The sequence below is a fragment of the Nicotiana sylvestris genome, chromosome 10 (assembly GCF_000393655.2).
Source record: "Nicotiana sylvestris chromosome 10, ASM39365v2, whole genome shotgun sequence".
NCBI classification, from domain to species: domain Eukaryota; kingdom Viridiplantae; phylum Streptophyta; class Magnoliopsida; order Solanales; family Solanaceae; genus Nicotiana; species Nicotiana sylvestris.
The window spans coordinates 4,617,601-4,644,082 of NC_091066.1; the positions used below are offsets into that span (position 1 = coordinate 4,617,601).

The following is a 26,482-nucleotide window of genomic DNA, read 5'->3' on the forward strand; positions in this document are numbered from 1 at the left end:
TTTGGGTTTTTTTATTTTTTTGTTTTGTTTTGTGTTTTGACAAAATGAAGAAGGGATGTTGGGTATTTGGGTTAATGGGGCGGACCGGGTCGACCCGGTCTGAAGTGGACTGGGTCGTGGGGAAGATTGGACAATTGTTTGGGCCTGGGGTTGAAATTTGAAAAAGTGGCCCAATCCGATTTTTCTTTGTATTTTTGTTATTTTTTCTTCTTTTATTTTTCTAAAACTAAATTATAAAAATACTTAAATTATTATTAAGAACTAAATTAAGTTATAAAAGCGCAAATTAACTACCAATAACAATTAACGCACAATTAAGTAATAATTAAGCATAAAATTGTATATTTGGACATTAAATGCTAAAAATGCAAAAGATGCCTATTTTTGTAATTTTCAATTTTTGTAAAACTAATTTAATTACTAACAATTGTAGAATTAAATCCTACATGCAAAATGCGACATATTTTTGTATTTTTTATTAATTTAACAAATAAGCAAACACAGACAAATACAAATAATTATCCAAAAATATCACAAAATCTCACAAAATTGCACACCACGGAAAATCATTTTATTTTTGCATTTTTTGGGAGTATTTCTCATATAGGTCAAAAATCACGTGCTTACAGTAAAAAGTTAGGAATTATACCATTCTTCGCCTTTTCTAACATATCGGCAGCAGTTCCAACTTCACTTTCTCGGAAGACTACATCTCTGCTTCTGATGACCTTCTTCTTTACAAGATCCCATAATCTGTACCCGAACGCTTCATCTCCATATCCGATAAATATGCAGGGAACAGATTTATCATGTAGCTTTGTTCTCTGCTCATTTGGTACATGTGCAAAAGCTCTGCAACCAAACACCTTCAAGTGCGAGTAGGACACCTCCTTGTTGGTCCAAACTCTCTCTGGGATTTCAAACGCCAACGGAACTGATGGACTCCTATTGATCAGGTAACAGGCTGTCTGAACTGCTTCACCCCAGAATGACTTAGGCAGTTTAGCCATTCTGAGCATGCTTCTCACCTTCTCCACAATGGTGCGGTTCATCCTCTCGGCTACGCCATTGTGCTGTGGGGTTCCAGGAACTGTCTTTTCATGTCTGATCCCATGACTTGAACAATACTCTTCAAATTCCCTTGAAGTGTACTCACCTCCATTGTCACTTCGGAGACGCTTTAGCTTTCGACCCGTCTCCCTTTCTACTAGAGCATGAAACTTCTGGAAAACTTGAAACACCTGATCTTTGGTTTTCAAAATATAAACCCATAATTTTCGTGAAGCATCATCAATAAAAGTAACAAAATATTTGTTACCGCCCATTGATTCAATTTCCATTGGGCCACAAACATCAGAATATACTAAATCAAGTATATTCAAATTTATTTCAGACGATGTCTGAAATGAGACTATGTTGATTACCAAATAAACAGTAGTCACAAGGTTTTACCGTTGTACCTTTGGCATAAGAAATGAGTGATTTCTTGGCAAGAATCTGCAATCCCTTCTCGCTCATATGACCCATTCTTTTGTGCCACAAATCTACAGAAATCTCATCTTGTGCCGCGTTCAATTCACCTTGGCATATTTCTGCATTTGTCCTGTACAACGTGCCACGAGCAACTCCCTTTGCAATCACCAATGATCCCTTAGTGAGTCTCCACTTTTGATTTGCAAAATAGCTCTCGTATCCATCTCGGTCTAAAGCAATTCCCGAGATCAAGTTCATCCGTAAATCAGGTACATGCCGCACATCCTTTAGAACCAATGTGCATCCGACATTTGTCTTGATACAAATGTCACCAATCCCCGCAATCTTTGAGTAACTTGTGTTACCCATTTTCACTGTGCCGAAATCACCTGCTACATATCTGCAAAAAAGATCTCTTACCGGTGTGGCATGGTGAGATGCCGCTGTGTCAACCACCCATTCCGACTCTGGACCTGACAGGTGCATGCATTCCTCTTCCTCATTTATAAAGAGGACAACATTATCATTATTTTGCACCATGGCGGCTGTGTTGTCGTCATTCTTCTGGCCACTGGTTTCACCTTTGCCCTTCCTTGGATTTGGGCAATCTCTTTTGAAGTGACCTGGTTGATCACAGTTGTAGCAATTTCTGGCTCTTGATTTGGATCGGTTCTTTGACTTCCCACGAGCTCCGGATCTACCATAGTTGTTCGAACTCCTTTGATAACTCCTGCCTCTACCTTGTGTGATGAGAGCATGTCCTTGATTTTCAGGCTTCTTTCTCATCTTCTCATTGAGTAGAAGAGCCGATGTGACATCTTTCAACTCAATAGTAGTCTTACCGTGCAGGATGGTTGTTGCCAAATTATCGTACGAAGATGGCAACGAGTTCAATAGCAAGATGGCTTTATCTTCTTCCTCGATTTTCACTCCGAGGTTGGAAAGTTGTGTGATTAATCCGTTAAACACATTTAAATGTGACAAAAAATTCATACCTTCACCCATGTGTAGGGCATATAACTGCTTCTTCAGGTACAATTTATTTGTCAGCGTTTTAGACATGTATAGGCTTTCCAACCTTGTCCAAATTCCACGTGCAGTGTCTTCATCAATGATGTTATTTACTATATCATCTGATAAGTGTAACTTGATTGCACTAGCAGCTCTTTCATCCAAGTCATCCCAATCCCCAGCTTTCAGGGAATCAGGTGTTTTGGCATCAGCATCTAGTACCTTGTGTAATCCTTGTTGGATGAGCAGATCCCTCATCCTTCTTTGCCATGTTGAGAAATTGTTATCTCCGTTGAATTTTGCTACCTCGTACTTTACTCCGGACATTTTTATTTTTCACCGAGTATAGTACTACTGATAGTGAATGGTATTTTAGTGAACGAGCAGAACCTGTGCTCTGATACCAGTTGTTGGAAATAAACCCCCACAGAAATAATATTCACGGTAATAAAAGCGGAATAATAATGTAGCACCGAGATACGGTAATTAACAAAAATAAAAGAGTAACAACGACATCAAGAATTTTACATGGAAAACCCTTTTAATAAGGTAAAAACCACGGCCCCGAGAGGAACAACTGATATCACTATAGTAAGGAATTTTACACTTTGTAGGTCCGAGTAAAATACTCCAAAGACCACTACAACACTCAAAAGAAATAACCCTCCTCTTTTGATATTTCCACCTCACTACAATATCGCTCACTCTATATTTTCCTCACAGACTATTTTCTTATACCCTGTCTGTGAAACATCACTCTTTCTTTCTCTCTTTGTTGGTGTGAAGAAATGAGAGTTGAAGCTCTCCTTTTATAGCCAAAGCTTTACTCTCTAAAGCCTACAATATTTGACAATTTACACACACTTTTCATAATTCAACAAAGTTGGCTACCAAACCAAAGAAATTCAACAAGGTCGGCTACCAAACCAAACTAATTCAACAAGGTTGGCTACCTAACCAAACCAAGTCAACAAGGTTGACTACCAAACCAAAGGAACTTTTATTAGGCACATGCCTAATACTTCTTTAATGAGATGGAAATCATCAATATTGACATTTAAACGTTACTAAACAAGTTGTTCCCAGACTTCAGGATAGACTAAACCTTAATCTATTGACAGAATTACAATCTGAAACAAATAATATGCTTCTCATTATAACTATTAACATGTTATACAGAGCTGCTCCTCATTAACTGCCTGCTACTTCTTTTTACTCTTTGACTCTGATGTGTTATCTGAATATGCCTTAAGCCTTGCTGCAGATAACTTATACTCAGCTTTTTTCTTTCACCACCTACTTCGCCTCGATTGTTTGCTTGCACCATCTGTTTCACCAGCAAATTTTTCCTTGTTATCAAACTTAGGCTTCTTTTCAGCTTTTGCCACATCTGATATTTTTCCTTTAAGTGTCTTTTTCACTTTCCATTCCTTTTCTCTATAAGGTACTAACTTCTTCAAAGAGACATACTGGTTTAAATCTTTATCCTCAATTGTTAACAACTCCTCTGGTGTTAGCCCAAATCTCTTCGCCTTAACCGGCCTATACTTGAATCTTGTCTTCATGTCACCAATAGTATCCTCATAGTCCAACTTGTAATACTCTTCCATTAGTTGTTCTTTGACTATCTTCATTCTTGTACTAGGCCGCTTTCTCTTCTTCTTCGTCCGCTTACCTTCTTCAGCCGCATCATCATCATCACGAGGTTCATCCACATTGTATCTAAGTAATTCATCTTCCTTGTTAAATTCTGGCTTCTCAAGTTCGACATCATCTTCATCCTTATCACTTCCAAATTCAGGATCCATATAATTTGCCTCATAGTAGGCATCGTCGTAAGCCTTGTTCATCTTTCTGTCATGATCACCCAGATCAAATTCCTCCTCCAAATCATCGACATCAAACAAGCATACCTCGTCCTCTCCCATCCCGGCAGTCTCCTTAATCTTCTCAAGCTTCTCCTTCATCTTTTTCTTCTTCAAGTTCTTTAATCGTTTCAACTCCTCTTTTCTTTCCTCTTCCGCTTGAACCATCCTCTCTTCCTTTCTCTCCCTCTGCAACTTCCTTGCGTTCGCCTTCTTTCTCACCGATCCCTCCACTTTCCTCGAATGTCCCCACACTTGATCACCCCCATTTTCCTCAAATCTAAAATTAAAATCTCTCTCGTAATCCTCTTGCCTCTCAATCTCCTCCTCATCCTTCGAAAACTCCACCTCCTCCACATCCCATTCCTCAAATAATCCTTTAAAAACTTGTCATCCTCCCCAAAAGCCTCATCCCATTTCTTAGCAACTCCATAGGGACCTCCGCGTCATCACCTAACTCATCCCCTCTTTTCTCATTTACTTTCAACTTAAACAAGTCCTCATCATCCTCCTTATCAGCATTCAAAAATTCCTTTCTCAAATCCTCTTGCTCCTCAAAATATGTCTTGACTTTCTTCTCATCTTCTTTTTCGTCGTCTTCTTTATCTCCAAACTCCGGACCCTCCTCCATCAAATGCTTAAAAACTACATCCTTCAAGTACTTCGGCTTTTTCTTTTTCTTCTCGTCCTTAGACTTCTCCTTCGACTCAGAATTTGTTTCAGATTTAGATTCAGAATTGAATAACTTAGCATCTTAATTATTCAAAATTGGATCACCTTTCTTTATCTTAAGAAAAGCATCAATGAACTTTAAATTACTCGAAGGGTTCAAATACTCCTCCTCTTCTTCTTCTTCGTCGTCTTCAGAGGAGTCTTCCTTGTTAGAGTCATCGACGAGGCCTTTCTTCTTCAGCTCTTCCAGCCTTTGCAAGTCCTCTCTCTTCTTATTATGCTCGTATCGACGGGCAAATTCCTCATTGATCTCGATCTTGTCCAACTTCTCGATGTCATCATCATTACCCTCGAATAGCTTCAACCCCATATTTCATTAGTGTTTACAAAGAACTTCAAAATAACAACCTTTCACCAAACTAACAACTCTCACCAAAATAACAGCTTTCACAAGAAAACTACAGAAACTGAAAGGTCACTATTTTGCCTGCAATTCAACATATAAACAGAAAGTTAACATTAACATATAATGAAACCTATCATGTGTTGCATAAAGAAAAACAAATATACTAAAAAAATGCCAATTTGAATCAACAATATAGTTTAAAAGCTCACATTTTTATTCAGATTAAACTCATAACCATCAAGTCTTTGGACCATATGAGAAATAATAGGGAAGAGCATGTGAGAGCAAACACCAAGAGGAAAAAAAATCCAGATTTTTATTCAGTTTAATCACATTTCTCTTTTTTCACCCTTTATATATATCTGAATTCTATGTTGCTCGGACTCTACGAAAATACTAACAGGTGCGTATCGGATCCTCCAAAGGTAGTGCATTTTTGAAGGATCCGACACGGGTGCGACAACATATTTGGAGAGTCCGCACAACATAGACTGAATTAGAGTGAGAGTGTGTGTGTGTGTGTTTTGGAGGGGTAGATTCACATTACTGTCTTCTCAGATACTTCTTTGCAGCAAGTTTCAGAATTTCAGACAGTCATGTTTTGCATAAAAAACAACAAATATACTAAAGAATGTGAAATGGAATCAATAATATAGTAAAGCAAATCACGTTTTTATTCAGTTTAATCTTATAACCAAAGCCAAGTCTTTGAACCATATGAAAAAAAGATCACATTTTTATTCAGTAATAATCACAATTCTCTCTTTTCAACCTTTTTATATGACTCTCTCTGTGTGTGCGCGTGTTCTTTTTCATAGAAGCTTTCATAAATTCAAACTCTTTTTTCCATTCAGTTTACATAATCAAGTTATTAAACAACAACAACAACAACTAACCTAGTAAAATCCTACGAGTGGGGAGTGGGTAGGGTAGTGTGTACGCAAATCCTACGCTTATTGTGTAGAGAGTCTGTTTCCAATAAACCCTAAGACGGAAAAAAAATTGGAAATTGTAAACGAAAAAAGTATATTAAGCAAAGTGCAATATTTTCAGAAGGCAGAAGATATGGAAACACAAATATATTCGAATAAAATTGAGAAAATACATTGTAGGGATCCATAGAGAAAGAAGAAGAGAAACAGGATTTAGAGAGAGAGACTGTGTATATTTTACCTGTGTAGTTGAATTGCGCAGTCAACAGTGTTGTGGTGGTAGTAGAACACACATATAGTATCTCTCCACCTTTAATTAAATTAGATCTGGGGTTCAGGGCAGCCCGGTGATCAAGGTATCTTGCATTCATGCATGGTCCAAAGTATATGACATAGATAATTTACCCTAATGCTTGCATAAGGAGTGCTTGCTCGGCCCAAAACCATAACCTCGGGGCGTATCTATACTAGAAAACATGGGGCACATGCACCCATACTCTTGCCAAGTAAAAACAGATTTTTTTGTATAAATTTTTAATTGTTTAATCATATAGAGTAGATGCCACCCACGTTCAAATTTTGGCATTGGTGTGGACACACAATAATATAATATTACATATTTAATTTGTACTTCGTAGCTCTTTTTTGGTTTTAATTCTATTTTTATTCTGTTCTTATTATTTTTTTTATCTCCTTCTCCAAGTATTCATGGGATACAAGAACTTGAGGAGTCAGAGATATAAACTAGTAATTAAGTCCATTGAAATTTATCTTTATCTTGAACCACTATAAATTAATTTTATTTTAAATAGTTTATGTGACGATAAGACCTAAGTTCATGATGAGGCTTGTTTACATATTTTATCCCAAATTATTGCTTAAACATATTTGAATTCCAATCAAATTATTGAATTCTTTTCCAAATTTTTAGGATATAAAATATACTTTTCTTTTTCTGGATAAGCAAGTCACGTATAAAGATGTAACGACCCGGCCGGTCGTTTGAGCTTTTGCACTTTGCTCGCCAGTTCTCGGGCATGACGTGCCCCGTGTGATATATTATGACTTATGTAAATCGTTGGTTTTGGTTTTCAGCGTAATCAGAATGAATTTGGAAGAACAGTTCTCAGTTTGAAGCTTGAAATTTGAAAGGTTTGACCAAGAGTTGACTTGTTTGTATATGATCTCGGATTGGAATTTTTATGATTTGATTAGCTCCATTAGGTGATTTGGGACTTAGGAGCGTGATCGGAATGTATTTTGGAGGTCTGTGGAAGGTTTAGGCTTGAATTGGCGAAATTGAGAATTTGACATTTTCCGGTTGATAGGTGAGATTTTGATATAGAGGTCAGAATAAAATTCTGGAAGTTGCAGTAATTCCGTTGTGTCATTTGGGATGTGTGTGCGAAATTTCAGGTCATTCGAACTTGGTTTGGTCGGGTTTTTGATTGAAAGCGTAATTTAGAAGGTTTTGGAATTCTTAAGCTTGAATCCGATGCAAATTTGGTATTTTGATGTTGTTTTGAGCGTTTCGAAGGTTGGAACAAGTTTGAATGAGGTTATGGGATATGTTAGTATGTTTGGATGAGGTCCCGAGGGCCTTGGGTGAGTTTCGGGTGGTCAATCGGACCATTTCTTGTTTTGAAAAGTTGCAGAAAACTACTGAAGGATTTCAGGAAAATTGGCCTTCGCGTTCAGAAGGGTTAGCTGGTGAGGTTGAAGAATTGGTCTTTGCGATCGCGATGAAGGCTACGCATACGCGAAGGGCTGGAGTCTTGTGCATCGCGTTCACGTGACTCATGCCGTGTTCGCATAGAAGGAAAGTGGTCATCTGGGTTTAAGGTCAAGTTATTCATCGCGTTCACGAGCATTGGGCCGTGTTCGCGTAGTTTAGTATCAAGTGTGTATCGCGTTCGCGAGGCTAGTGCCGGAACGCATAGAGAAATTTTTGGATGGCTGGTTTCATCGCAAACGCGATGATCATCCCGCGTTCGCGAAGAAGGCTTTTAAAGCCTGGGCAGAATGTTTAGCCCTTGTCCGCGATTTTGGAGCTTCTTGAGGGGATTTGGAGAGAGATTCAAGATATAACACCTGGATGTAAGATTTTTGAACTCAATACTTGATTCTTGTGTGAATTCTACCTTATTAATCATGGAAATTAAGCCTAAAATTGAGGAATTACGGCTTGAATTTGAAGAGTGTAAAATTGGGATTTGAAGGGCCATTAGATGTGCGATTTTGATGTTCTTGATATGTATAGACTCGTGAGAGGATGAGGATTTCCTTTGATGCTAATTTTGTCGGATTCCGAGAACGTGTGCCCGGGTGCCGGGTTTGAGCAATTTCGGGATGTTTGATGTAAATTAGATATTTTCGAGTGAGCTTCGTTCCCTTTGCATATTTTAATGATCATGTACTGATTGTGACTAGCTTTGGAGCATCGGGAAGTCGATTCGTGAGGGAAAAGGCATCGCGGGCTAGAGTTTGGATCGGATCGAGGTAAGTAATGATTGTAAATACTGTCCTAAGGGTTTGAAACCCCGGATTACACATCGTTGTGTTACTTTGAGGTGACGTACACGTTAGATGACGAGCATGGAGTTGTGCACCATTGGGGGTTGTGACTTAGTCCGTCCCCGTACGACTGTTAAGTCGCGTATTTGATTTAAAATCTTATGATATTCCATGTTCTAGAGACTGACATTATATTTTTGGGTTGTACACCATGTTTGGGGCATTGTCCCAACCTGCTGAGACCCTTAGGGGCACTTTCACTATTTTTTCTCACTCCATTTGTTTTGAAAGCATATCATCAGTCATGTTTCACTTGTTTATTATTGAAATATGGTTTTATCACTTTATTTCTTAAAAAAGTGAAAACTGTTTGGGCTAAGTTCCATGTTTTACTGATGGTCCGAGTGATCGTAAGGCTGATGACTGAGATAGACTGAGGGTCTGATTGTGAGGCTGATTACTGAGAGAGGTCGAGGCCTGGTTGTGAGGATTATATATTTATGGATCGGGCTGCAAGCCGCAACAATATATATGTATATATGTATATGGATCGGGCTGCACGCCGCAGCGATATATTGGATCGGGCTGCACGCCGCAACGATATAGCGCTTGGACTGTAGGAGCCCCTTCGGAGTCTGCACACCCCCAGTGAGCGCAGTCGACTATATATATGGATCGGGATGCACGCCGCAACGATATATGGATCGGGCTGCACGCCGCAGCGATATATGGTGCCTATTGAGCGTGAGTGCTGAGTATGAGCGCTGATTGGTAAGAGTTGAGTCACGAGTGACTGAGAGGCTAGCCCGAGGGGCGATAGATATATACATACACACGGGTGATGCTTTGCCCGAGGGGCCTGTTTATGAACTTATTGATTTTTACTCCTCTTTAAGTGAGTTTCTATCGAATATGTTGATTTATTTACTGCTTTCACTCATCTTTATACTGAACCTTTGTCGAAAACGTTGATTAAATGTTTAAAACCACTTTTATTTAAGTTGGGGTTTATGAAATATTTAGAATTAAATCACTGATTTGGCTTTTGTTACTTCCACTGAGATTTTTCTTGTTACGAGGTGTTTATGACTCATGTTTTGCCCGAGGGGCTGTTTACAAACTATGTTTTGCCCGAGGGGCTGTTTACGAACTATATTTTGCCCGATGGGCCGATTATGGTTTTCATCTCTTTTATTACAAATGATATTGAACCCATACTGAAATTGTTGGTAGGTATTTTTAAATGATTTTTATCAAAAGTTGGATTTTAAATGAGACGATTGACTCGTATTATGAGTTGGAAGCATGTTGTGCTTATTGAGTTTAACATAAATGTGGATTCATTGTTTCCTACTGCCCAGTCTTTATTTACTCTTATTACTTACTGGGTTGGAGTACTCACATTACTCCTTGCACCTCGTGTGCAGATTCAGGTATTTCGTAACCCGGTAGCGGGTGTTGGTTGCTCAGACCCGGAGTCATCAGAGTTAGCAAGACGCGGAGTCATCAGAGTTAGCAAGGTGGATGCACGACGTTCGCAACACTGTTTCCTTCCTCTCATTTTTATGTATTTAGTACATCTTTAGTCTCTTGTTGTATTCAAAGCGTACCCAATCAAACACATTTTGCACTACTTAAAAATACATCAAGCTCGTGTCTATAAGCGCTTCTTAGGTGAACAATTAGCCTAATCATTTTAGTGTTTAGTGTGAAAGATTAACCTAAGAAAGAAGTATGAAAAGTTGAAAATGACATATTTCAAGTGTAATTAATGATTTAATTTGCTAATTATTACACAAATGACTGTAGGAGACGTAACCTAAGGCATAAATATCAAATATGGGGTGGGAAACAAAAAAAAAAGTATAATCCAGTTTTATGAGAAGCACATCTTTATTATTACTAACAATGCCATATTGAATATATAATCAAAATTGTTAGTTATATAACAATTAATTCTAAAATTACACTTAGATGAGATAATTCAATCAAACACAAAATAGCAAAATATCAGTATATCACGTTGTATCTTGAATTATATTTCTTTATTCCTAATTCCAAACGACAGCTAAAAGCAGCAAAAATATTAGCTTTTCCTTTTATATTTAAACAACTAAATCAACACTAGTATTATTTTTATATAACACTAGTATTAGTACCCGCACGATGTGCGGATAAAATCATGTCAAATTGTGATGTAGGTTATTTGAATCATGTGCGAATAACCTTAAATATAAACCTCTGAGATAAAAATTATATAACATTAGATATTAATTATGAAGCAGGATACAAAATTATTATTCAAATCTCGTAGCGGACAATCTATATATATCAAATCTCGTAGCGGACAACCTATTTTTTTATATATATTTGTAGTAGCATAACCCTTAATTTTAGTACTTGCATTTCGTTTCGCTGTCAATATTAAAGAATACTAAACATGTCATATTGTGATTTGTCTTGTTTGAGCACATTAGATAATATTATTTTAATAAAATTCTTACTATCACTTTCTTTTTATTTTAAAGTCAAATATGTCTTATTTATCACATTATTTTTATGCATTTTTTTGTTCTTTTCTTATAGTTATTGTAATATTTAATTTTATTATACTATCATATAATTTTTTATTAGCTTAATAATTAAATTAATGTCTTGCTTATTATCCTTTAATAGTCTTTAATAAATATAAATGTTTTATTCTTGAAATCTAGTATATTTTTATGCTTGTAACCTCTTATTCGAAAATTTTTAATCATTTAAATTTATAAGTAATATTTAAAATATATCTTAATTGTACTCAATATTTTTGTGAATTATAAAAAAGCAATACGGAACTAAAACATCAAAATACAAAAATTTGAATATCCAAAAAAAATTATTTTGGTTTGATATTTCAGTTTTTAAGTGCAATGTTTAACATATTTTAATTTTATTTATTTTTTTAAAATTTTAATTATATTTGACGATACAACAACAACACCATCCCAGTAGAATCCCGAGCATATTTGACCATATTATTTAAAATTATTGAATGAACTGCCAAAGTTTAATTTCAAACGCGAAAATATGAATTTGAACAACCAAATTTAAACTTCAGTCCTTTTAAAACTTGGACAAAGTGACTAAGTTTTAAACACTCCACAAATTTACGCTATGGTTTAAACATCTGTCCTAAAAGTGGCTACTTTTGTCACTCGCCCCTAATCAACTGTACTCCACTAATGACAGAGCCGACGATCATTGTTTATGACAGCATTATGCCTAAGCTTTTCCCCATTCGTCGTCCCTCAAAGCTAGTTTCTGCTATTTCCATCAAATCCTTCAGTTCATCTCCATTTCTATACCAAGAACAACAAATCACTACTGCTACTACTAAAACCAATGAAAATCCCACAAATTCCTCATCCCAAAACCTCGAAGAACAGCTTCGTAAACTCCGAATTTTGCTACAACAACATCGTACTGAAACTGCAAAGTCAATCTTGGGTACCCTTATTCACAAAAACTCAGTTTCACAACTCTATACTCTTTTTTCACCTTCCCCTACAAAACCCATTTTTTCGAACTTGCTATTATCACTTTATTCAGAGTCAAAACTCATCAATGAAGCTAAAGAACTTTACTTTATGATAAGGGAAGACAAAAAGTTTCCATCTTTATCAGCTTTTAATGTTTTTCTTGAATCTTTGAATAGTTTGAGACATTACAAAGTGACCCTTGAAGTGTTTGATGATGTAGTGAGTTGGGGTATAAGGGTTGATAGGTTTAGTTATGGTAAAGCTATTCAATCAGCTGTGAAATTGGGGGATTTAGGTAAAGCTTTGGAGTTGTTGAATTGTATGAGAAAGGATAAGTTGAGTTTAAATGAGTTTGTGTATAATGTAGTGATGGGTGGGTTGTGTAAAGAGAGGAGAGTTGGGGAAGCCCGGAAACTGTTTGATGAAATGCTTGAGAGAAGAGTGTCGCCAAGTAAGGTGACTTATAATATTCTTATGGATGGGTATTGTAAAACGGGGAAGTTGGAAGAGGCTTTTAAGTTGAGAGAAAAGATGAAGAATGATAATGTGGAGCTGAATATTGTGACGTTTAATACATTGCTTAGTGGACTTTGTAAGTTGGGGAAGATGGAGGAAGCTGATTGCGTTGTGGAGGAAATGAAGGGTTATGGATTTGTACCTGATGGGTTTACTTATAGTATACTTTTCGATGGGCATTCACGACGTGATGATGTTAGTTCTTCGTTGGCGTTGTATGAAGAAGCGGTTAAGAAAGGGGTACATATGAATGAGTACACGTGTAGCGTTTTGTTGAATGGCTTGTGCAAGAAAGGGAAGACAAATAAGGCTGCAGAGATTTTGACGAAGTTGATGGAAAATGGGCTTTCTCCTACTGAGGTGTTGTTTAATACCATTTTGAGTGGCTATTGCAAAGAAGGCAACATGGAGAAGGCTTATTCAACTATTGACGAAATGGAAATTTCCGGGGTGAAGCCAAGCTGCATCACATTTAATACTCTGATCACGAAATTCTGTGAATTGGGTATGATGGATGAGGCAAAAGAATGGTTAAGGAAAATGCTTGAGAAGCCAGTTTCCCCTAATGTACATACATATAACATCTTAATTGATGGATACGGGCGCAAACGGGAATTCACGAGGTGTTTTGAGATTCTTGAGGAGATGGAAGATAATGGATTGAAGCCTAATGTTATTACATATGGTTCGCTAATCAATTCTTTGTGCAAGGATGGTAGGCTTCTTGAAGCTGATGTAGTCCTAAATGATATGATCAGTAGAGGGGTTAAACCAAATGCACAGGTCTATAATATGCTTATAGATGGACATTGTAAGAGAGGAACTATGAGTAATGCTTTTGTATGTTTCGAGAAGATGGTAGAAAGTGATATAGAAACAACACTGGTTACATACAACACTCTATTAAATGGGCTTTGCAAAAAGGGTATGATCAAAGAAGCCGAGGATTTGGTTGTGCATATTTTACTCAAAGGTTTAAATCCAGATGTTATCATGTACAATTCTTTGTTGTCTGCATATTCAGATGCAGGGGACACTGGAAAGTGTTTCCAAATGTATGAGAAGATGAAAACCTCTGGCATAAAACCTACAATGAACACAATTCATCCTCTAATTAGAGTGTGCAAAAAGGAAAAGAGTGAACTGGTGCTGATCGACAAAATTGTTCAAGAAATGGCCGATATGGATCTTTCTCCCGACCGAGTGGTATATAACGAGCTGATCCATTGCTATGCGCTGCATGGAGAGGTTCAAAAGGCAGTTGCCATGCACATAGAGATGGTGGAACGAGGAATTCCTTCTGACAAGAAGACGTACAATAGCTTGGTTATGGTGCATTTGAAAGAGGGAGAATGTGAAGAAGCAAAGAATATTATTGATCAGATGAAGGCTAACAATATTGTTCCCAATGATGAAACTTATAATATTCTGATAGAAGGGCATTGCAAACTTAAAGATTTTCTTGGCGCATACATGTGGTACAGAGAGATGCTTGACAATGGTCTTCTCCCGGTAGCCAATATCTGTAATGAGCTAGTATCTGGCCTTAGAGAGGAAGGAAGATTGCAAGAGGCACAAATTATATGCTCAGAAATGAGTTCTAAAGGAATTGAAGAGTGCAATACAAATGAGGATCTTTCTGCTGTTGGGAGAGCGTAGGACAAAAAAGACATTGTTCTCCAGCTCTTCAGTTAAAAACGTCGGCAGCAAATGAAAAGCTTGTAATATATTCAAGAATCTGTGTATTCTTGTAATTTATTTCCTCATTGATACTCATTAACATATGTATTCTCGATACTGGATGAGATGAATTTCATAGTTGTATAAGTTATTCATGTCAAATTCAACCTTATCATTGTCTTTTCTGAGATATCTCTATTTTTGGCTCCCATTCATTGTCTTCCGAAATTACTTTTGGATCCTGTGGAAATTAATTGAAGTGTATATTAGATGTTTTACATAACAATAAGAGAATCTCTGTCATGAAGAGAAGTTCTACTAAATCAAAAGTTTATTTGTATATGCGCAAGTCCCAAGCAGGACACAGTCATCTTGACTTAAAAACCAAGTGATATGCAATCTGGCTCTGAATGTGTTGGCGAGAAAGATGAGAAAGTATCAGATCAGCATGAAGAGCTGGGTAAAGTTGCTGAAGATTCAACTGACAATGTTGATGGCCCTGTGGATCTTTATGCCAGAGGTGCTGCATGGCGACAAAAATTATCGTGGACACAGTTGGTTCGTGATACCACCAGTTCTTTTAGCATTTCACAGGTTTTGCCTGGTGTAAGTTATCCAAAATCAGAGTTTTGCCTGGTGTAAGTTAAATTCTAGGTAGTAATAGCAATCTATGAATAAAAGGATATCATGCTAACACTAATGCTAGCGAACTAGGAAAGGATAAGAGGTTTGTTCCAGTTGTGCCATGTCCCGCCTAATAACTTCCCCCAAGACTTCTTAGGCCTGCTTCTAGCCCTCCTGATATCCACTACAGATTATTAGATTAGATGTGCTTCATCATTTTTGCCAATCAAAAATGATAATTTCGTCTGAAAACTATATAGATTAAACTATTTGGAATCAAACCAAAGAATACTCCTACATAAAATTGAAGGTTTGGAGCGAAGAGTTATGTTTTGCTACATTAATCTCATAACTTAATTCATTGACATCTTTAAATACTGTGGATGACTATGACTAATTGTCTAATAAAAATTTATATGCTTAAATTGGAGTTTAAGCCGCGTTTAAAATCAATACAATCACAATCTAACTTACAGGAGATTGAACAATGATATTAATAATAATCGAAGGGGTCATTTGATTACAAAGATAAGGGATAATAATCGTGAAATAAAATGTAAGATTATCTTATCCCACGTTTGATTGAACTTTTGATTATGGTAACCCGATATTCTTTATACTATAATATGGTATTATTTTTATATCACACATAAAAAAATTACTAATTTCGAAATAAACAATCAAATGACACATTAGCCCTTCTTCAGTCCCCCAAAGTAAAGATAATGTTACAATTAAAAATAATTTTTTTATCCAAGTTTACCTATTTATAAAATCAAATACATATTTTATATTATACCCGTATATCTCATTTTTAATTTAATAAACCAAACAACTATAAAAATGTACTATTTACTAAATAATTTCGTTATTATTTAATTTCATTATTATAATTCCAATATAATTTGTCCACAAATGAAAGGACCCACTAAGAGACAACAGTTTATAAGGAAAAAAATGAAAGGACTGCGTTTGATAAAGAGAATTCAGTAGATAATGGAGTTGGGAGCCATAATTGACCAACTAGGATAGTACTAAACAACTTTTCTTATTTTAAAAAGAGAAAGGGATCTGTACAATCACATTTCTCATTCTATCCATCTTCTCTATAATCATTAATAAGTACTAGTATTAGTACCCGCGCGATGCGCGGATAATTACAAAGAACGATCTACACCATAAAGTTTAATATGTTAGTGTTAATACCATAATTTCCTAATGCTTGTATTGAAAGTACGAAAATCCCAATAGTTGCATGAATTCGATCTCCCTAAAATAAAAAATTTGAAAAGAAATTTAAGTTAGTAAGGCGCATAAGTTGAAGAAAATATATCACAACTCGAAAAAAATAACATGTAAAAGAGTATGTACCTTTTCATCTTGAATAATTAATTCAATTAAATTAGAATTTTCTAGTTTCTCGCGATCTGGAATGTGTCATAATCTAACAATACGGCCCTTTAAATTCCAACTCATTTTGGACATTAATATTTCACTGATATAGTTATAGTTTGGAGCTATACTTTGCAGAAGTTTGTGTGGAAGCTAAACCCTAAGTAATGTAGAGAAGCCAAACATAAGCAAAAGTTGTTTAAATAAAGATTCCTAAGGAAAGACAATCTAGTAAATCAATTTTTAAGTATATGAAATCCTAATTTTTAAAAAGGTATGTGTAAATCAATTTGTATGAGTGAGTGCGCAAAAAATGATATGGATCTTCATTTTTTAGCTTTTGGCTTATTTTAATTTTCAACATTTTTTTTGTGGTTAATTAAAATTTGTTAACCACCAAGCCTTAATTTTTCTTGTCTTTTTCCTTTGTCCTCTTGTTCATTTTTCAATATTATTTCCTTTAATATAATATAGATGTAAGATACAAAATGTTTATTTAATTATTTCTCTCTTAAAAAAGAATACCTACAATAACTGAATTATACACAAAATTTAATTAAAAATATCTATAATAATGTATATTGTTCGTAAATAAGGTCAGATACAAAGCTTGTACTAAATATAGAATTATTATTTCAACTTAAAATTAATGTGTAAGATACAAAACGAAATTTTAATTGATTCTTTCTAAAAAAAAGATACCTACCATAACTGAATTATACACAAAATTTAATTAAAGATACCTATAATTATAGTATATTGGTCTGCTTAATGAAAATTGTGTCTTTTTTTTGTGTGTACGACCAAAAGATTCTACTTTGGTCATTAAAAAGAGAACATTTTAGTTTAATTAATTCTTTCTTAAATTTTTCAGTCTATTTTTAGCATAATATAGACGTAAGACAAAATATTTATTTAATTAATTCTTTCTTGAAAAAGAATACGTACCATATTTGAATTATACACAAAATTTAATTAAAGATACTTATAGTAATGTATATGATACCTATATTAATATATATTGTTCGCAAATAAGGTCAGATACAAAGCTTGTACTAAATATAGATTTATTATTTCAACTTAAAATTAATGTGTAAGATCCAAAATAAAATTATAATTGATTCTTTCTCGAAAAAGGATGCCTACCATAAAAGAAATCCTTAATAGTACTAGAAATCGACGATCCTGTAATTTTGTATGGCAAGTGTGAGTAATCATATATTGTCATGTCACAATGATCTTTTTCTTTTACTTATTTTTGGACTTTGGTCTATAACACGTTTTTGGAAAGAATTTTTTCTTTCCATTTTTATGTCAGCAGAATATTTCATACCTTTTTCTCTTACCCATATTAACTCAAAGTATTAATTTCATATTTCAACAGAATATTTGTCATATGTAATATTACTCCAAATATGGTTATATATATTCACGGACAACTCTATTTCATATTTCATTCCCACCAAAAAAAATTAATTATTAATTAGATACAAAAGAACATCAAATAATAATTTTTTGACGGAAACCATGAACTTATATATAATATAATTTAGATATGGTAATATATGTTCATGGATAGCTCGATTTCATCTTTCTTTCCCAACAGATTTTTTATCCAATTAATAATTAGATACAAAAGAATATCAAATAATATTTTTTTCAATGTTATACAAATAGAATCCAACAAATAGATTTCATAAAAATGCCAAGTGGCTTTTTCTCAATACGCCACTTGGCTTAACTTCATGCTTAATTACTCTCCTTTTAATATAATATAGATAGATTGAGTAAGATCTTATTTTGCTGCTTGACTTTATTTAATTTTTATACTCAATAAATTTTTAATATCATAAATAAATTTTAATTTTATTTTATATTTTAACATACTCCAAAATATAAATAGTCATAGATTATCTCAATTTACGTATTTCTGTATTTTTTATTTTTTTATTATAGTTTTTTAATGTTTAATTAATTTTTCACTTCCATACTTCTAGCTAATATAGAAAAAAAGCTATGAGTGGATCAATATATAGATATAAATATAGATATACATATAGATACAAATATACATGTATAGCTTAGATTTGTCTAAGATCTATTTAGATTATGTATAAGATTCATTAAATTACTTTCATTAATTATATTTTTATTTATAATTTTTAATAATTAATGTTGTCTTAAAATTGCCAAGTGGCTTCATTTTAGCTTGTCACTTGGCTTAATCACATGCTTCACTACTCTCCTTTTAATATAATATAGATTATTAATAATAAGATACAAAAGAATATCGAATAATATTTTTTTCAATGTTATACAAATAGAATCCAACAAATAGATTTCATAAAAGTGCCAAGTGGCTTTTTCTCAATACGCCACTTGGCTTAACTTCATGCTTCATTACTCTCCTTTTAATATAATATAGATAGATTGAGTAAGATCTTATTTTGCTGCTTGACTTTATTTAATTTTTATACTCAATAAATTTTTAATATCATAAATAAATTTTAATTTTATTTTATATTTTAACATACTCCAAAATATAAATAGTCATAGATTATCTCAATTTACGTATTTCTGTATTTTTTATTTTTTTCTATTATAGTTTTTAATGTTTAATTAATTTTTCACTTCCATATTTCTAGCTAATATAGAAAAAAAGCTATGAATGGATCAATATATATACATATAAATATAGATATACATATAGATACAAATATACATATATAGCTTAGATTTGTCTAAGATCTATTTAGATTATGTATAAGATTCATTAAACTACTTTCATTAATTATATTTTTATTTATAAATTTTAATAATTAATATTGTCGCTTCATTTTAGCTTGCACGTGGCTTAATCACATGCTTTACTATTCTCCTTATTCTCAACTTCAGCAGCTGACTCTTTCCTCTTTCTTCTCCTCTGTTAGAAGCAACTTTTATTGGGTTAGTTTCTCTCCATTTCTTAACTTATATATTGATACTTGTATATATGCATATGGGTTGTTGTTGTTTTGTGTTTTGTATGTGGGGTTTGGTGCATTAAGCCTGGAGCTTTAATTTTTGACCTGGGTTGAAAAATGAATCAAGAATTCATTTTTATTGCTCTTTTGTCATCTATTTCTTCAGCTATATGTATATGGGTTCTTGTTTTTTAAGTATTTGGTATGTGGGGTTTGGCGCATTAAGCTTCAAGCTTTAATTTTTGACTTGGGTTGAAAAAAGAATCAAGAATTCATTTTTATTGCTCTTTCTCATCTATTTCATAATTTTTGACTTGGGTTTCTTGAGTTATCTATAAATACATGTATATGTGTATATGGGTTTTTTATTGGTTGTGTGTTTTCATGTGGATTTTTGATGCATTAAGCTTTGATTTTGACTTGGGTTGACCTATATGACTTTAGGTTGTGTTGAACTTTTTTGGTTGATTCAGAAAAAGGAAGCTTTTTGGTGGGGGCAGAATTGGTTGCTTTGCAGAGGAAGTTTGTGTTTCCTATTGCTGCTAAAGGTACCTTTTTTTGTTGATTCTGAACCTTATGCTATTTGCTTGATTTAATAAAATGTACATGGTCTTGTACTGATTTTGGAATAAAATTGGCCTGAATAAAGTGGAATGGAAATAGAGGATTCATATAGCCGACTCTTACTAGTTTATTATTGAGATGTATTTGAATGATTGATATTCTAGTTTGGTATTGCATATCTTCTTTTTAACACATAGGGACACAGCTTTGACTATGAAATTTCTATGCAGTTCTTTGAGTTTTGGATTTGAAAAAGTGCTGTCGTACAGTTTCTGTTGCGTATATGAGGAAGCATTTGGAGATTCCAAAAGGAATTATTAATAGGTGAAAATTTTGTTGCACTTCTTTAAAACTTGACTATCTTTCTATTTCTAGTTTCAATAACTCGGATATCTTCTAAGCATGGGCAGAGCTAGTGGCCGAAGGAGGTTCATCTGAGCCCTCTTCGCTGGAAAATTACACTATATATATAAGGTTAAAAATCATTTTTGTGTATATATAATAGATGTTGAATCCCCTTGACCTATTCGTGTATTTACTTCTTTATATTTTTAATCCCCTTAGTGAAAATCCTGGCTCCGCCATGCTTCTAAGAAGTGGAATACACTTGAATTGACCGTCTGGTTCTTGCAGCCAACTGCAGATTTTGGAGCTGCAGAAGGTGTGATTAGTTGGGTTGTGCTACAAGCTCTAAGCTACCATTGGCCTTAAGGCTTTAAACCAGTTGGTAGCATCATGGGCTGTGAATGTTCTAAATTTGCCTTGTATTACTGGACAGGACAGAGTGGCCCCATTTACGAGGCTCAAAATCCTGGTATGTATATCTTTTATTATAAGCTTTTCTGTAGCACTTTCCTCCTGCAGTGTTTAATGTACGTGCTATTTTTATCTGGTTTCATGCTGCAAATAGATGAAGAAAAAGATGAAGTTAGCGATTTGCCTGCATTCCGAGAGTTTACATTTGAGCAGCTCAGGATAGCTACATCTGCATTTGCTGTAGAGAATATAGTTTCGGAACATGGTGAGAAAGCTCCAAATGTTGTTTATAAAGGAAAGCTGGAGAACCAGAGGCCGGTTGCTATTAAACGCTTCAACAGATCTGCGTGGCCTGATACCCGGCAGTTTTTAGTAAGTGTTTGGCTGGCATTGTTCCAATTCCAAAAATTATTGGTTCCTTCTTATATTATGTACCTGATGCATCAACAACAAAATGGAAATAGAGAAATGAATGCATGCCATAAGCTCTGCTTTTTTAGTGCTCGCACTCTTTTGAATATATATGTAGCCTGTAGTTAACTCGTGTTTCATCTACTGACAAATGCTTAACTTAGTTAAGCTATAGATTCGAACTTGATTTTCTCTCTTCATATGGGAAATTTCAGGAAGAAGCAAGGGCCGTCGGTCAACTCCGCAACAATAGGTTTGTGAATCTTCTTGGCTGTTGCTGCGAGGGTGATGAGAGGTTGCTAGTTGCAGACTTCATTCCCAATGAGACACTTGCGAAGCATCTTTTTCATTGTAAGTGCGTCCACACAGATACTTTTGTTTCCCTACATCAGGAGTGGTTTCACTCCGGGTGGGGGGCTGGGGGGGCTGGGGGGGGGGGCTGGGAGTGAAACAAATTCAGATTTATTTCGCTCACGGAGAAACATGCTCATAAACATGTATCACCATTTCTTTTGATTTTTTTACTTTCTCCACTTGTTCTTTGGTAAAACATATTTTGTGTACTGATAATATGTTTGATATATAGTTGAATACTAGATTTGCTGAACTAATTTTTGAAGGGATTTTTGGCTTAACTGATAACTTCAAGCGGGATGAGACTGCACCTCGACTTTCTTTTTCAATTCTAGCCAGACAAAAAGAGCAGATCCAATATGTGACCTTGTTCTGAAATTCCCAAACAAAGCCTTCGGTTCATGCACTGTTCTGTTTTAGAGACTGACTTACTGTTTCCTTTTTATGGTTTTCTCTGTTAGTATCCATCATAGAGAATGACTTACTATTTGCACACAAGGGTGTGGTCTAGTGGTCAATGAATGGGAGGAGAACGTGAGGTCTCAGGTTCAAACCCCAGCGCATGCCAAAAATACTAGGTGAGCCTTAGTGGGCACAATTATCTTGTACCTTGGCACCTGTGTTGGTGGGAGGTAGCAGGCACCCGGTGGAATAGTTGAGATGCGCACAAGCTGGGCCCAGACACCACTTCCCATTTCTTTTACTTTATAAAAGAGTTACCCTTTGGTTTCTAATTTTGTTCTCAGGTATATTTGCTTAGATTCTGAAGCGAGATTTTGTTTGCTTGCTTGCATGTCCATACATGGAGTTCCTTATACAGTCCACAAGAATCATCACTTTTCTTGTTTAACCGCAAATTCAAATGCTCACAGACCAATTCACTGCCATTGCTAGTCTGCTATTGCTGTTGCTTTCTCTTTCCGCTAGGGTTAGTTTAAGAAGAGAGGGAAGAAGAGAGAGTAGGAAGCAATGACTATGATAATGAAATCAAAGAAACAGATGAGGTTAATCAATTTGGAAAAGTTAAACTTGGTATCTTTCCTTTTTTTTCTCCATTTTTTTACTTTTTCGCATGGTTAGTAATTGTGAAGAATTTGAAGAGTAGAACCTGACCATGAGCTTTATCCAAACTTCACGTAGAGAGAAATTATGGCAAGTGGAAAATGAGATTTGATGATGGGATACCTATTTGATTTAATTGCTTTAAGGAAGACTGAAAAGTCATGAATTTCCTTCAAAAGATAACATATTCTTCGATAATGATTAATGAAATTCAATCGACTCATCTGTGAGAGCTTAACTCAGGGGACACACAACCAATGAAGTGGGCAATGCGGTTAAGGGTGGCCTTGTATATTGCACAGGCTCTTGAGTTTTGTACAAGCGCAGGGCGTGCTCTTTATCATGTTACAGGCAAAGGGCTTGCTCTTTATCATGATCTTAATGCTTATAGAATATTATTCGATGAAGTAAGTTGATTGTTACATCTTCATTCTTTTCATTGTTTGTTAGTATTGGTAAATTTCACAATTCAAGTACTCAAATGCCTATTACGGTCTCCTCTGAATATTTCACAGGATGGTGATCCCCGACTCTCTTGTTTTGCTTTGATGAAGAACAGTCGAGATGGAAAAAGTTATAGCACAAACTTGGCATCTCCTGAATATTTGAGAATGGGTAAGAGCTACCTTAATAAACAAACGCGGCCATCTTAAGGCACAGTTGTTCTTTCATGTCTAATGATTCACACTCTAAACAACCACAGCCAGCTGAGCTACTTGATGTTCTGCTTTTGTAACACTTTAGTTGTTAACACTTTTCTATTTACAAGATTAAGGGGAATGTTTCGTATGAGCTACTTTCACTTATTAAAAAAAAGGATCCACTTTGACCATTATGGTGTTCGTGTACCTTGTTGCGATCCATTCAGTGTGGAGGGTTCATTGAATTCATGGTGTTAATTACATTTTTCCTTTCTTGAATTATTGAACTTGTTATAGTTCACTCAGTTATTTGAACTTTTGTAGGAATAATCACCCAGGAGAGTGTGATATTTAGCTTCGGGACACTTTTGCTTGACCTTCTCAGTGGAAAACACATCCCTCCTAGCCATGTATGGTTTTCCTGCTAAATTTATTTATTTATTTCTTAATTAAGTGACCCCTACAACCATATTGCTCACACTTAATCGTGACGAGAAAACATGACGATAAGTGTGCTACAAAATCTTGGCAAAATTGTTAAAATCGGACATCAAATTTAAAAAGGCTGGGGTGGCTTCCATCTTACTTAAGATGTGTACTGAAACCGAAGATATTGTGATTTATATTTTTCAAGAGTTTAGGTGAAATATATCAAATAATTACTGAGGATGAAAGATGGTTATCAAAATACAAGCATTCATGAATTAACACAATTATTTTCGGTGCTCTTGTTCCTTCTAATATGTATCTGCTTATGTCAGGCACTGGATCTCATAAAAGACCGGAATCTTGAGATGCTAACTGATTCTTGCTTGGAAGGTCAATTTTCTACAGATGACGGAACTGAATTGGTGCGGATTGCTTCAATATGTCTTCAATACGAGCCTGAGCGGCCGGATTTCAAGTCCTTAGTTGCTGCATTATATCCTCTTCAAAAAGAAGCTGAGGTTTGTGCCTTCCTTATATGCGTTGTGCCTACGCATTTTTCTTCCAGCAATATCTTTTTCCTAAATACTTCTATAATACGGTAGTTATCCAAAATTAGTGAAAGCAATAACTAAAATTTGGTGAGAAGCATCTAGATTACATTTAATTTCCATAAACTTGATTTCACTTATCTACATCGGCTGATAGTAAGATGACTTAAATCATCTATTAGACTATTACATGACAAAATTTAGCTGGATTGAAGTTTTAGTAAATTGTTTTTCAGGTTCCCTCTCATGTATTGATGGGTATATCACGTGATGGCGAAACTATGTCTCTGTCTCCACTTGGTGAAGCTTGTTTGAAAACCGACTTGACTGCCATCCATGAGATTTTAGACACGCTTGGGTACAAAGATGATGACGGAGCAGCTACTGAGGTTTGTCTATCAATTATTATTCTTGGAGCTGATGTTCTGGTCTTGTAAATGCATGTTTTCTGAACTAATGTAACTTGTTCCCATTCTATAGAACTAAAGCCGTTTCTTAATATAGTGCACTTGAGCATGATAACATAAATTATTAATTCAGAACCCAGTAGCTTTGGGGAGGAGCTAGAGTGTCGGGCTACGGGAGGAGCTAGAGTGTCGGGCTACACTTTGGTTCAAACTATATTTATCTTAAAAAATCCACTAAATATTTATAAATTATTAATTCAGAACCCATTAACTTAAAGGGATTAGAATCCCGAACCCATACTTCAAATCCTGGCTCCGCCATGCATGTGATTCGTGTGTTTCAACTTGTTGATCATTCATATTGTGATCATATCCAAGCTTATATGTTTTCGAAAGCGAACCCATACTTTTTTTCTTGCTTGCAGCTTTCATTTCAGATGTGGACAGATCAGATGCTGGAAACATTGAACTCAAAGAAAAAGGGTGATGCTGCTTTCAAGAACAAAGATTTTAGAGCTGCCATTGAATGCTATACGAAGGTTGGAATCCGCCATAATGTTTATGCTACATCGTACCATATAATGTGGATTATCTATTTTTGAACTTATATCTTTATTTAATTACTTTGGGTTGGTCTTGCAGTTTATTGAAGTTGGAACCATGGTTTCACCAACTGTGTACGCTCATCGGAGTCTGTCTTATCTCATGAGTGATATGCCACAAGAAGCCCTCAACGATGCAGTACAAGCACAGGTAATATCTCCTGTTTGGCATATCACATCGTATTTGCAAGCTGCTTCTCTTTTCACATTGGGGAGGGAAAACGAGGCACTAGTCGCACTTAGAGAGGCTGCCATACTCGAAGAAGAGAAGAACGCCGCTTCTTGAAATTGGCGAGTGGAGCTTGTATGTATGATCATCATTACATTATAGATTGCTCCCTTATTTACTTGACACATAAATCACAAAAGTATTCTTCTTCTTTTTCAGCAGAAATCTAGAGACGATGTCGATCTGTCACCTACATGCATGCAACAACAACAACATATGCAGTATATTCCCACAAGTGGAATATGGGAAGGGTAGTGTGTACGACCCCTACCTAATGAAGGTAGAGAGGGTCGCCTACATGCATGCAATGGTTAGTAAATTGTGTTATAGTTAGAGGGATTTCTTTTGCAATAATTCAGTGACATTGGTTCCTAAAGATACAAGATCTATGGAAAAAGATGGAGAGAGATTAGCATGTTGTAATTTATGTACAGTGATATATGGTTGTTCAACTGAGTTTTTCTTTTTTCTTTCCCTCTTGTGGGCACTGAATTTATGTACAGTGATATATGTACAGTAATTTATGTACAGTGATATATTAGCATGTTGTAATTTACTGTGGGGCTAATTTTAAATTTATTTATTTTAATTATTTCCAACTGATACAACTGAAATAAGGGGTTTGGAGCATTCATTGCCACGGTTATACATACATAGATTATTGATAACGCCAAACTATGCCTTATACAAAGACACACACGGACATAGCAAATATAATTTGAGTACTTTTGCCCAGAGTCGAACCACAGAGAATTAACCTATCAATTACTTTTGACTGATTTACTAAATTCACAGAATCAATTTTCCCCAAACTTTGTAATTCACAATTGATGATATTTCTAACAACTAAAGTCTAAAAATAATTAACAGCTGAAAATTAACTATGCTTGATGTGTAAACAGTTGGAATA

The 26,482-nt window shown here is 35.1% G+C and overlaps 4 protein-coding genes across 11 annotated transcripts; 2 read left to right on the forward strand and 2 right to left on the reverse strand.

Moving 5' to 3' along the window:
* Positions 1–3,460: 3,460 nt before the first annotated feature.
* Positions 3,461–6,704, reverse strand: LOC138880341 (uncharacterized). The gene is made up of 2 exons (XM_070160274.1): positions 6,601–6,704; positions 3,461–5,508 (listed from the first exon to the last, which is right to left on the reverse strand). The coding sequence occupies exon 2, from the start codon at positions 4,515–4,517 to the stop codon at positions 3,774–3,776; it is 744 nt and encodes a 247-aa protein (XP_070016375.1). The 5' UTR covers positions 4,518–5,508; positions 6,601–6,704; the 3' UTR covers positions 3,461–3,773.
* On the reverse strand, positions 4,729–5,391 carry LOC104220879 (protein kri1-like). Its single transcript, XM_009771846.2, has 2 exons — positions 5,169–5,391; positions 4,729–5,102 (listed from the first exon to the last, which is right to left on the reverse strand). Exons 1-2 carry the CDS (start codon positions 5,389–5,391, stop codon positions 4,729–4,731), a joined length of 597 nt encoding a protein of 198 aa, XP_009770148.2.
* Positions 6,705–12,066: 5,362 nt separating the features above from the next.
* LOC104220880 (pentatricopeptide repeat-containing protein At5g12100, mitochondrial-like) lies at positions 12,067–14,780 on the forward strand. Its single transcript, XM_009771847.2, has one exon. The coding sequence runs from the start codon at positions 12,098–12,100 to the stop codon at positions 14,567–14,569; it is 2,472 nt and encodes an 823-aa protein (XP_009770149.2). The 5' UTR covers positions 12,067–12,097; the 3' UTR covers positions 14,570–14,780.
* A 4,685-nt stretch (positions 14,781–19,465) lies between these two features.
* Positions 19,466–26,128, forward strand: LOC104222671 (serine/threonine-protein kinase BSK7-like). 8 transcript variants are annotated; one of them, XM_070160151.1, is made up of 14 exons: positions 19,466–19,552; positions 20,043–20,117; positions 20,364–20,457; positions 20,767–20,947; positions 21,044–21,261; positions 21,516–21,651; positions 22,960–23,123; positions 23,232–23,331; positions 23,682–23,767; positions 24,119–24,304; positions 24,571–24,723; positions 25,167–25,280; positions 25,384–25,647; positions 25,732–26,128. In XM_070160151.1, the coding sequence occupies exons 4-13, from the start codon at positions 20,869–20,871 to the stop codon at positions 25,627–25,629; spliced, it is 1,482 nt and encodes a 493-aa protein (XP_070016252.1). In that variant the 5' UTR covers positions 19,466–19,552; positions 20,043–20,117; positions 20,364–20,457; positions 20,767–20,868; the 3' UTR covers positions 25,630–25,647; positions 25,732–26,128. The 8 variants fall into 8 exon arrangements, with proteins under 8 accessions (XP_070016252.1, XP_009772228.1, XP_009772223.1 ...); XM_009773921.2 differs by having other exon boundaries at positions 19,489–19,552; positions 20,014–20,117; XM_009773922.2 differs by lacking the exon at positions 19,466–19,552 and adding an exon at positions 19,593–19,771.
* The last annotated feature ends 354 nt before the right edge of the window (positions 26,129–26,482 follow it).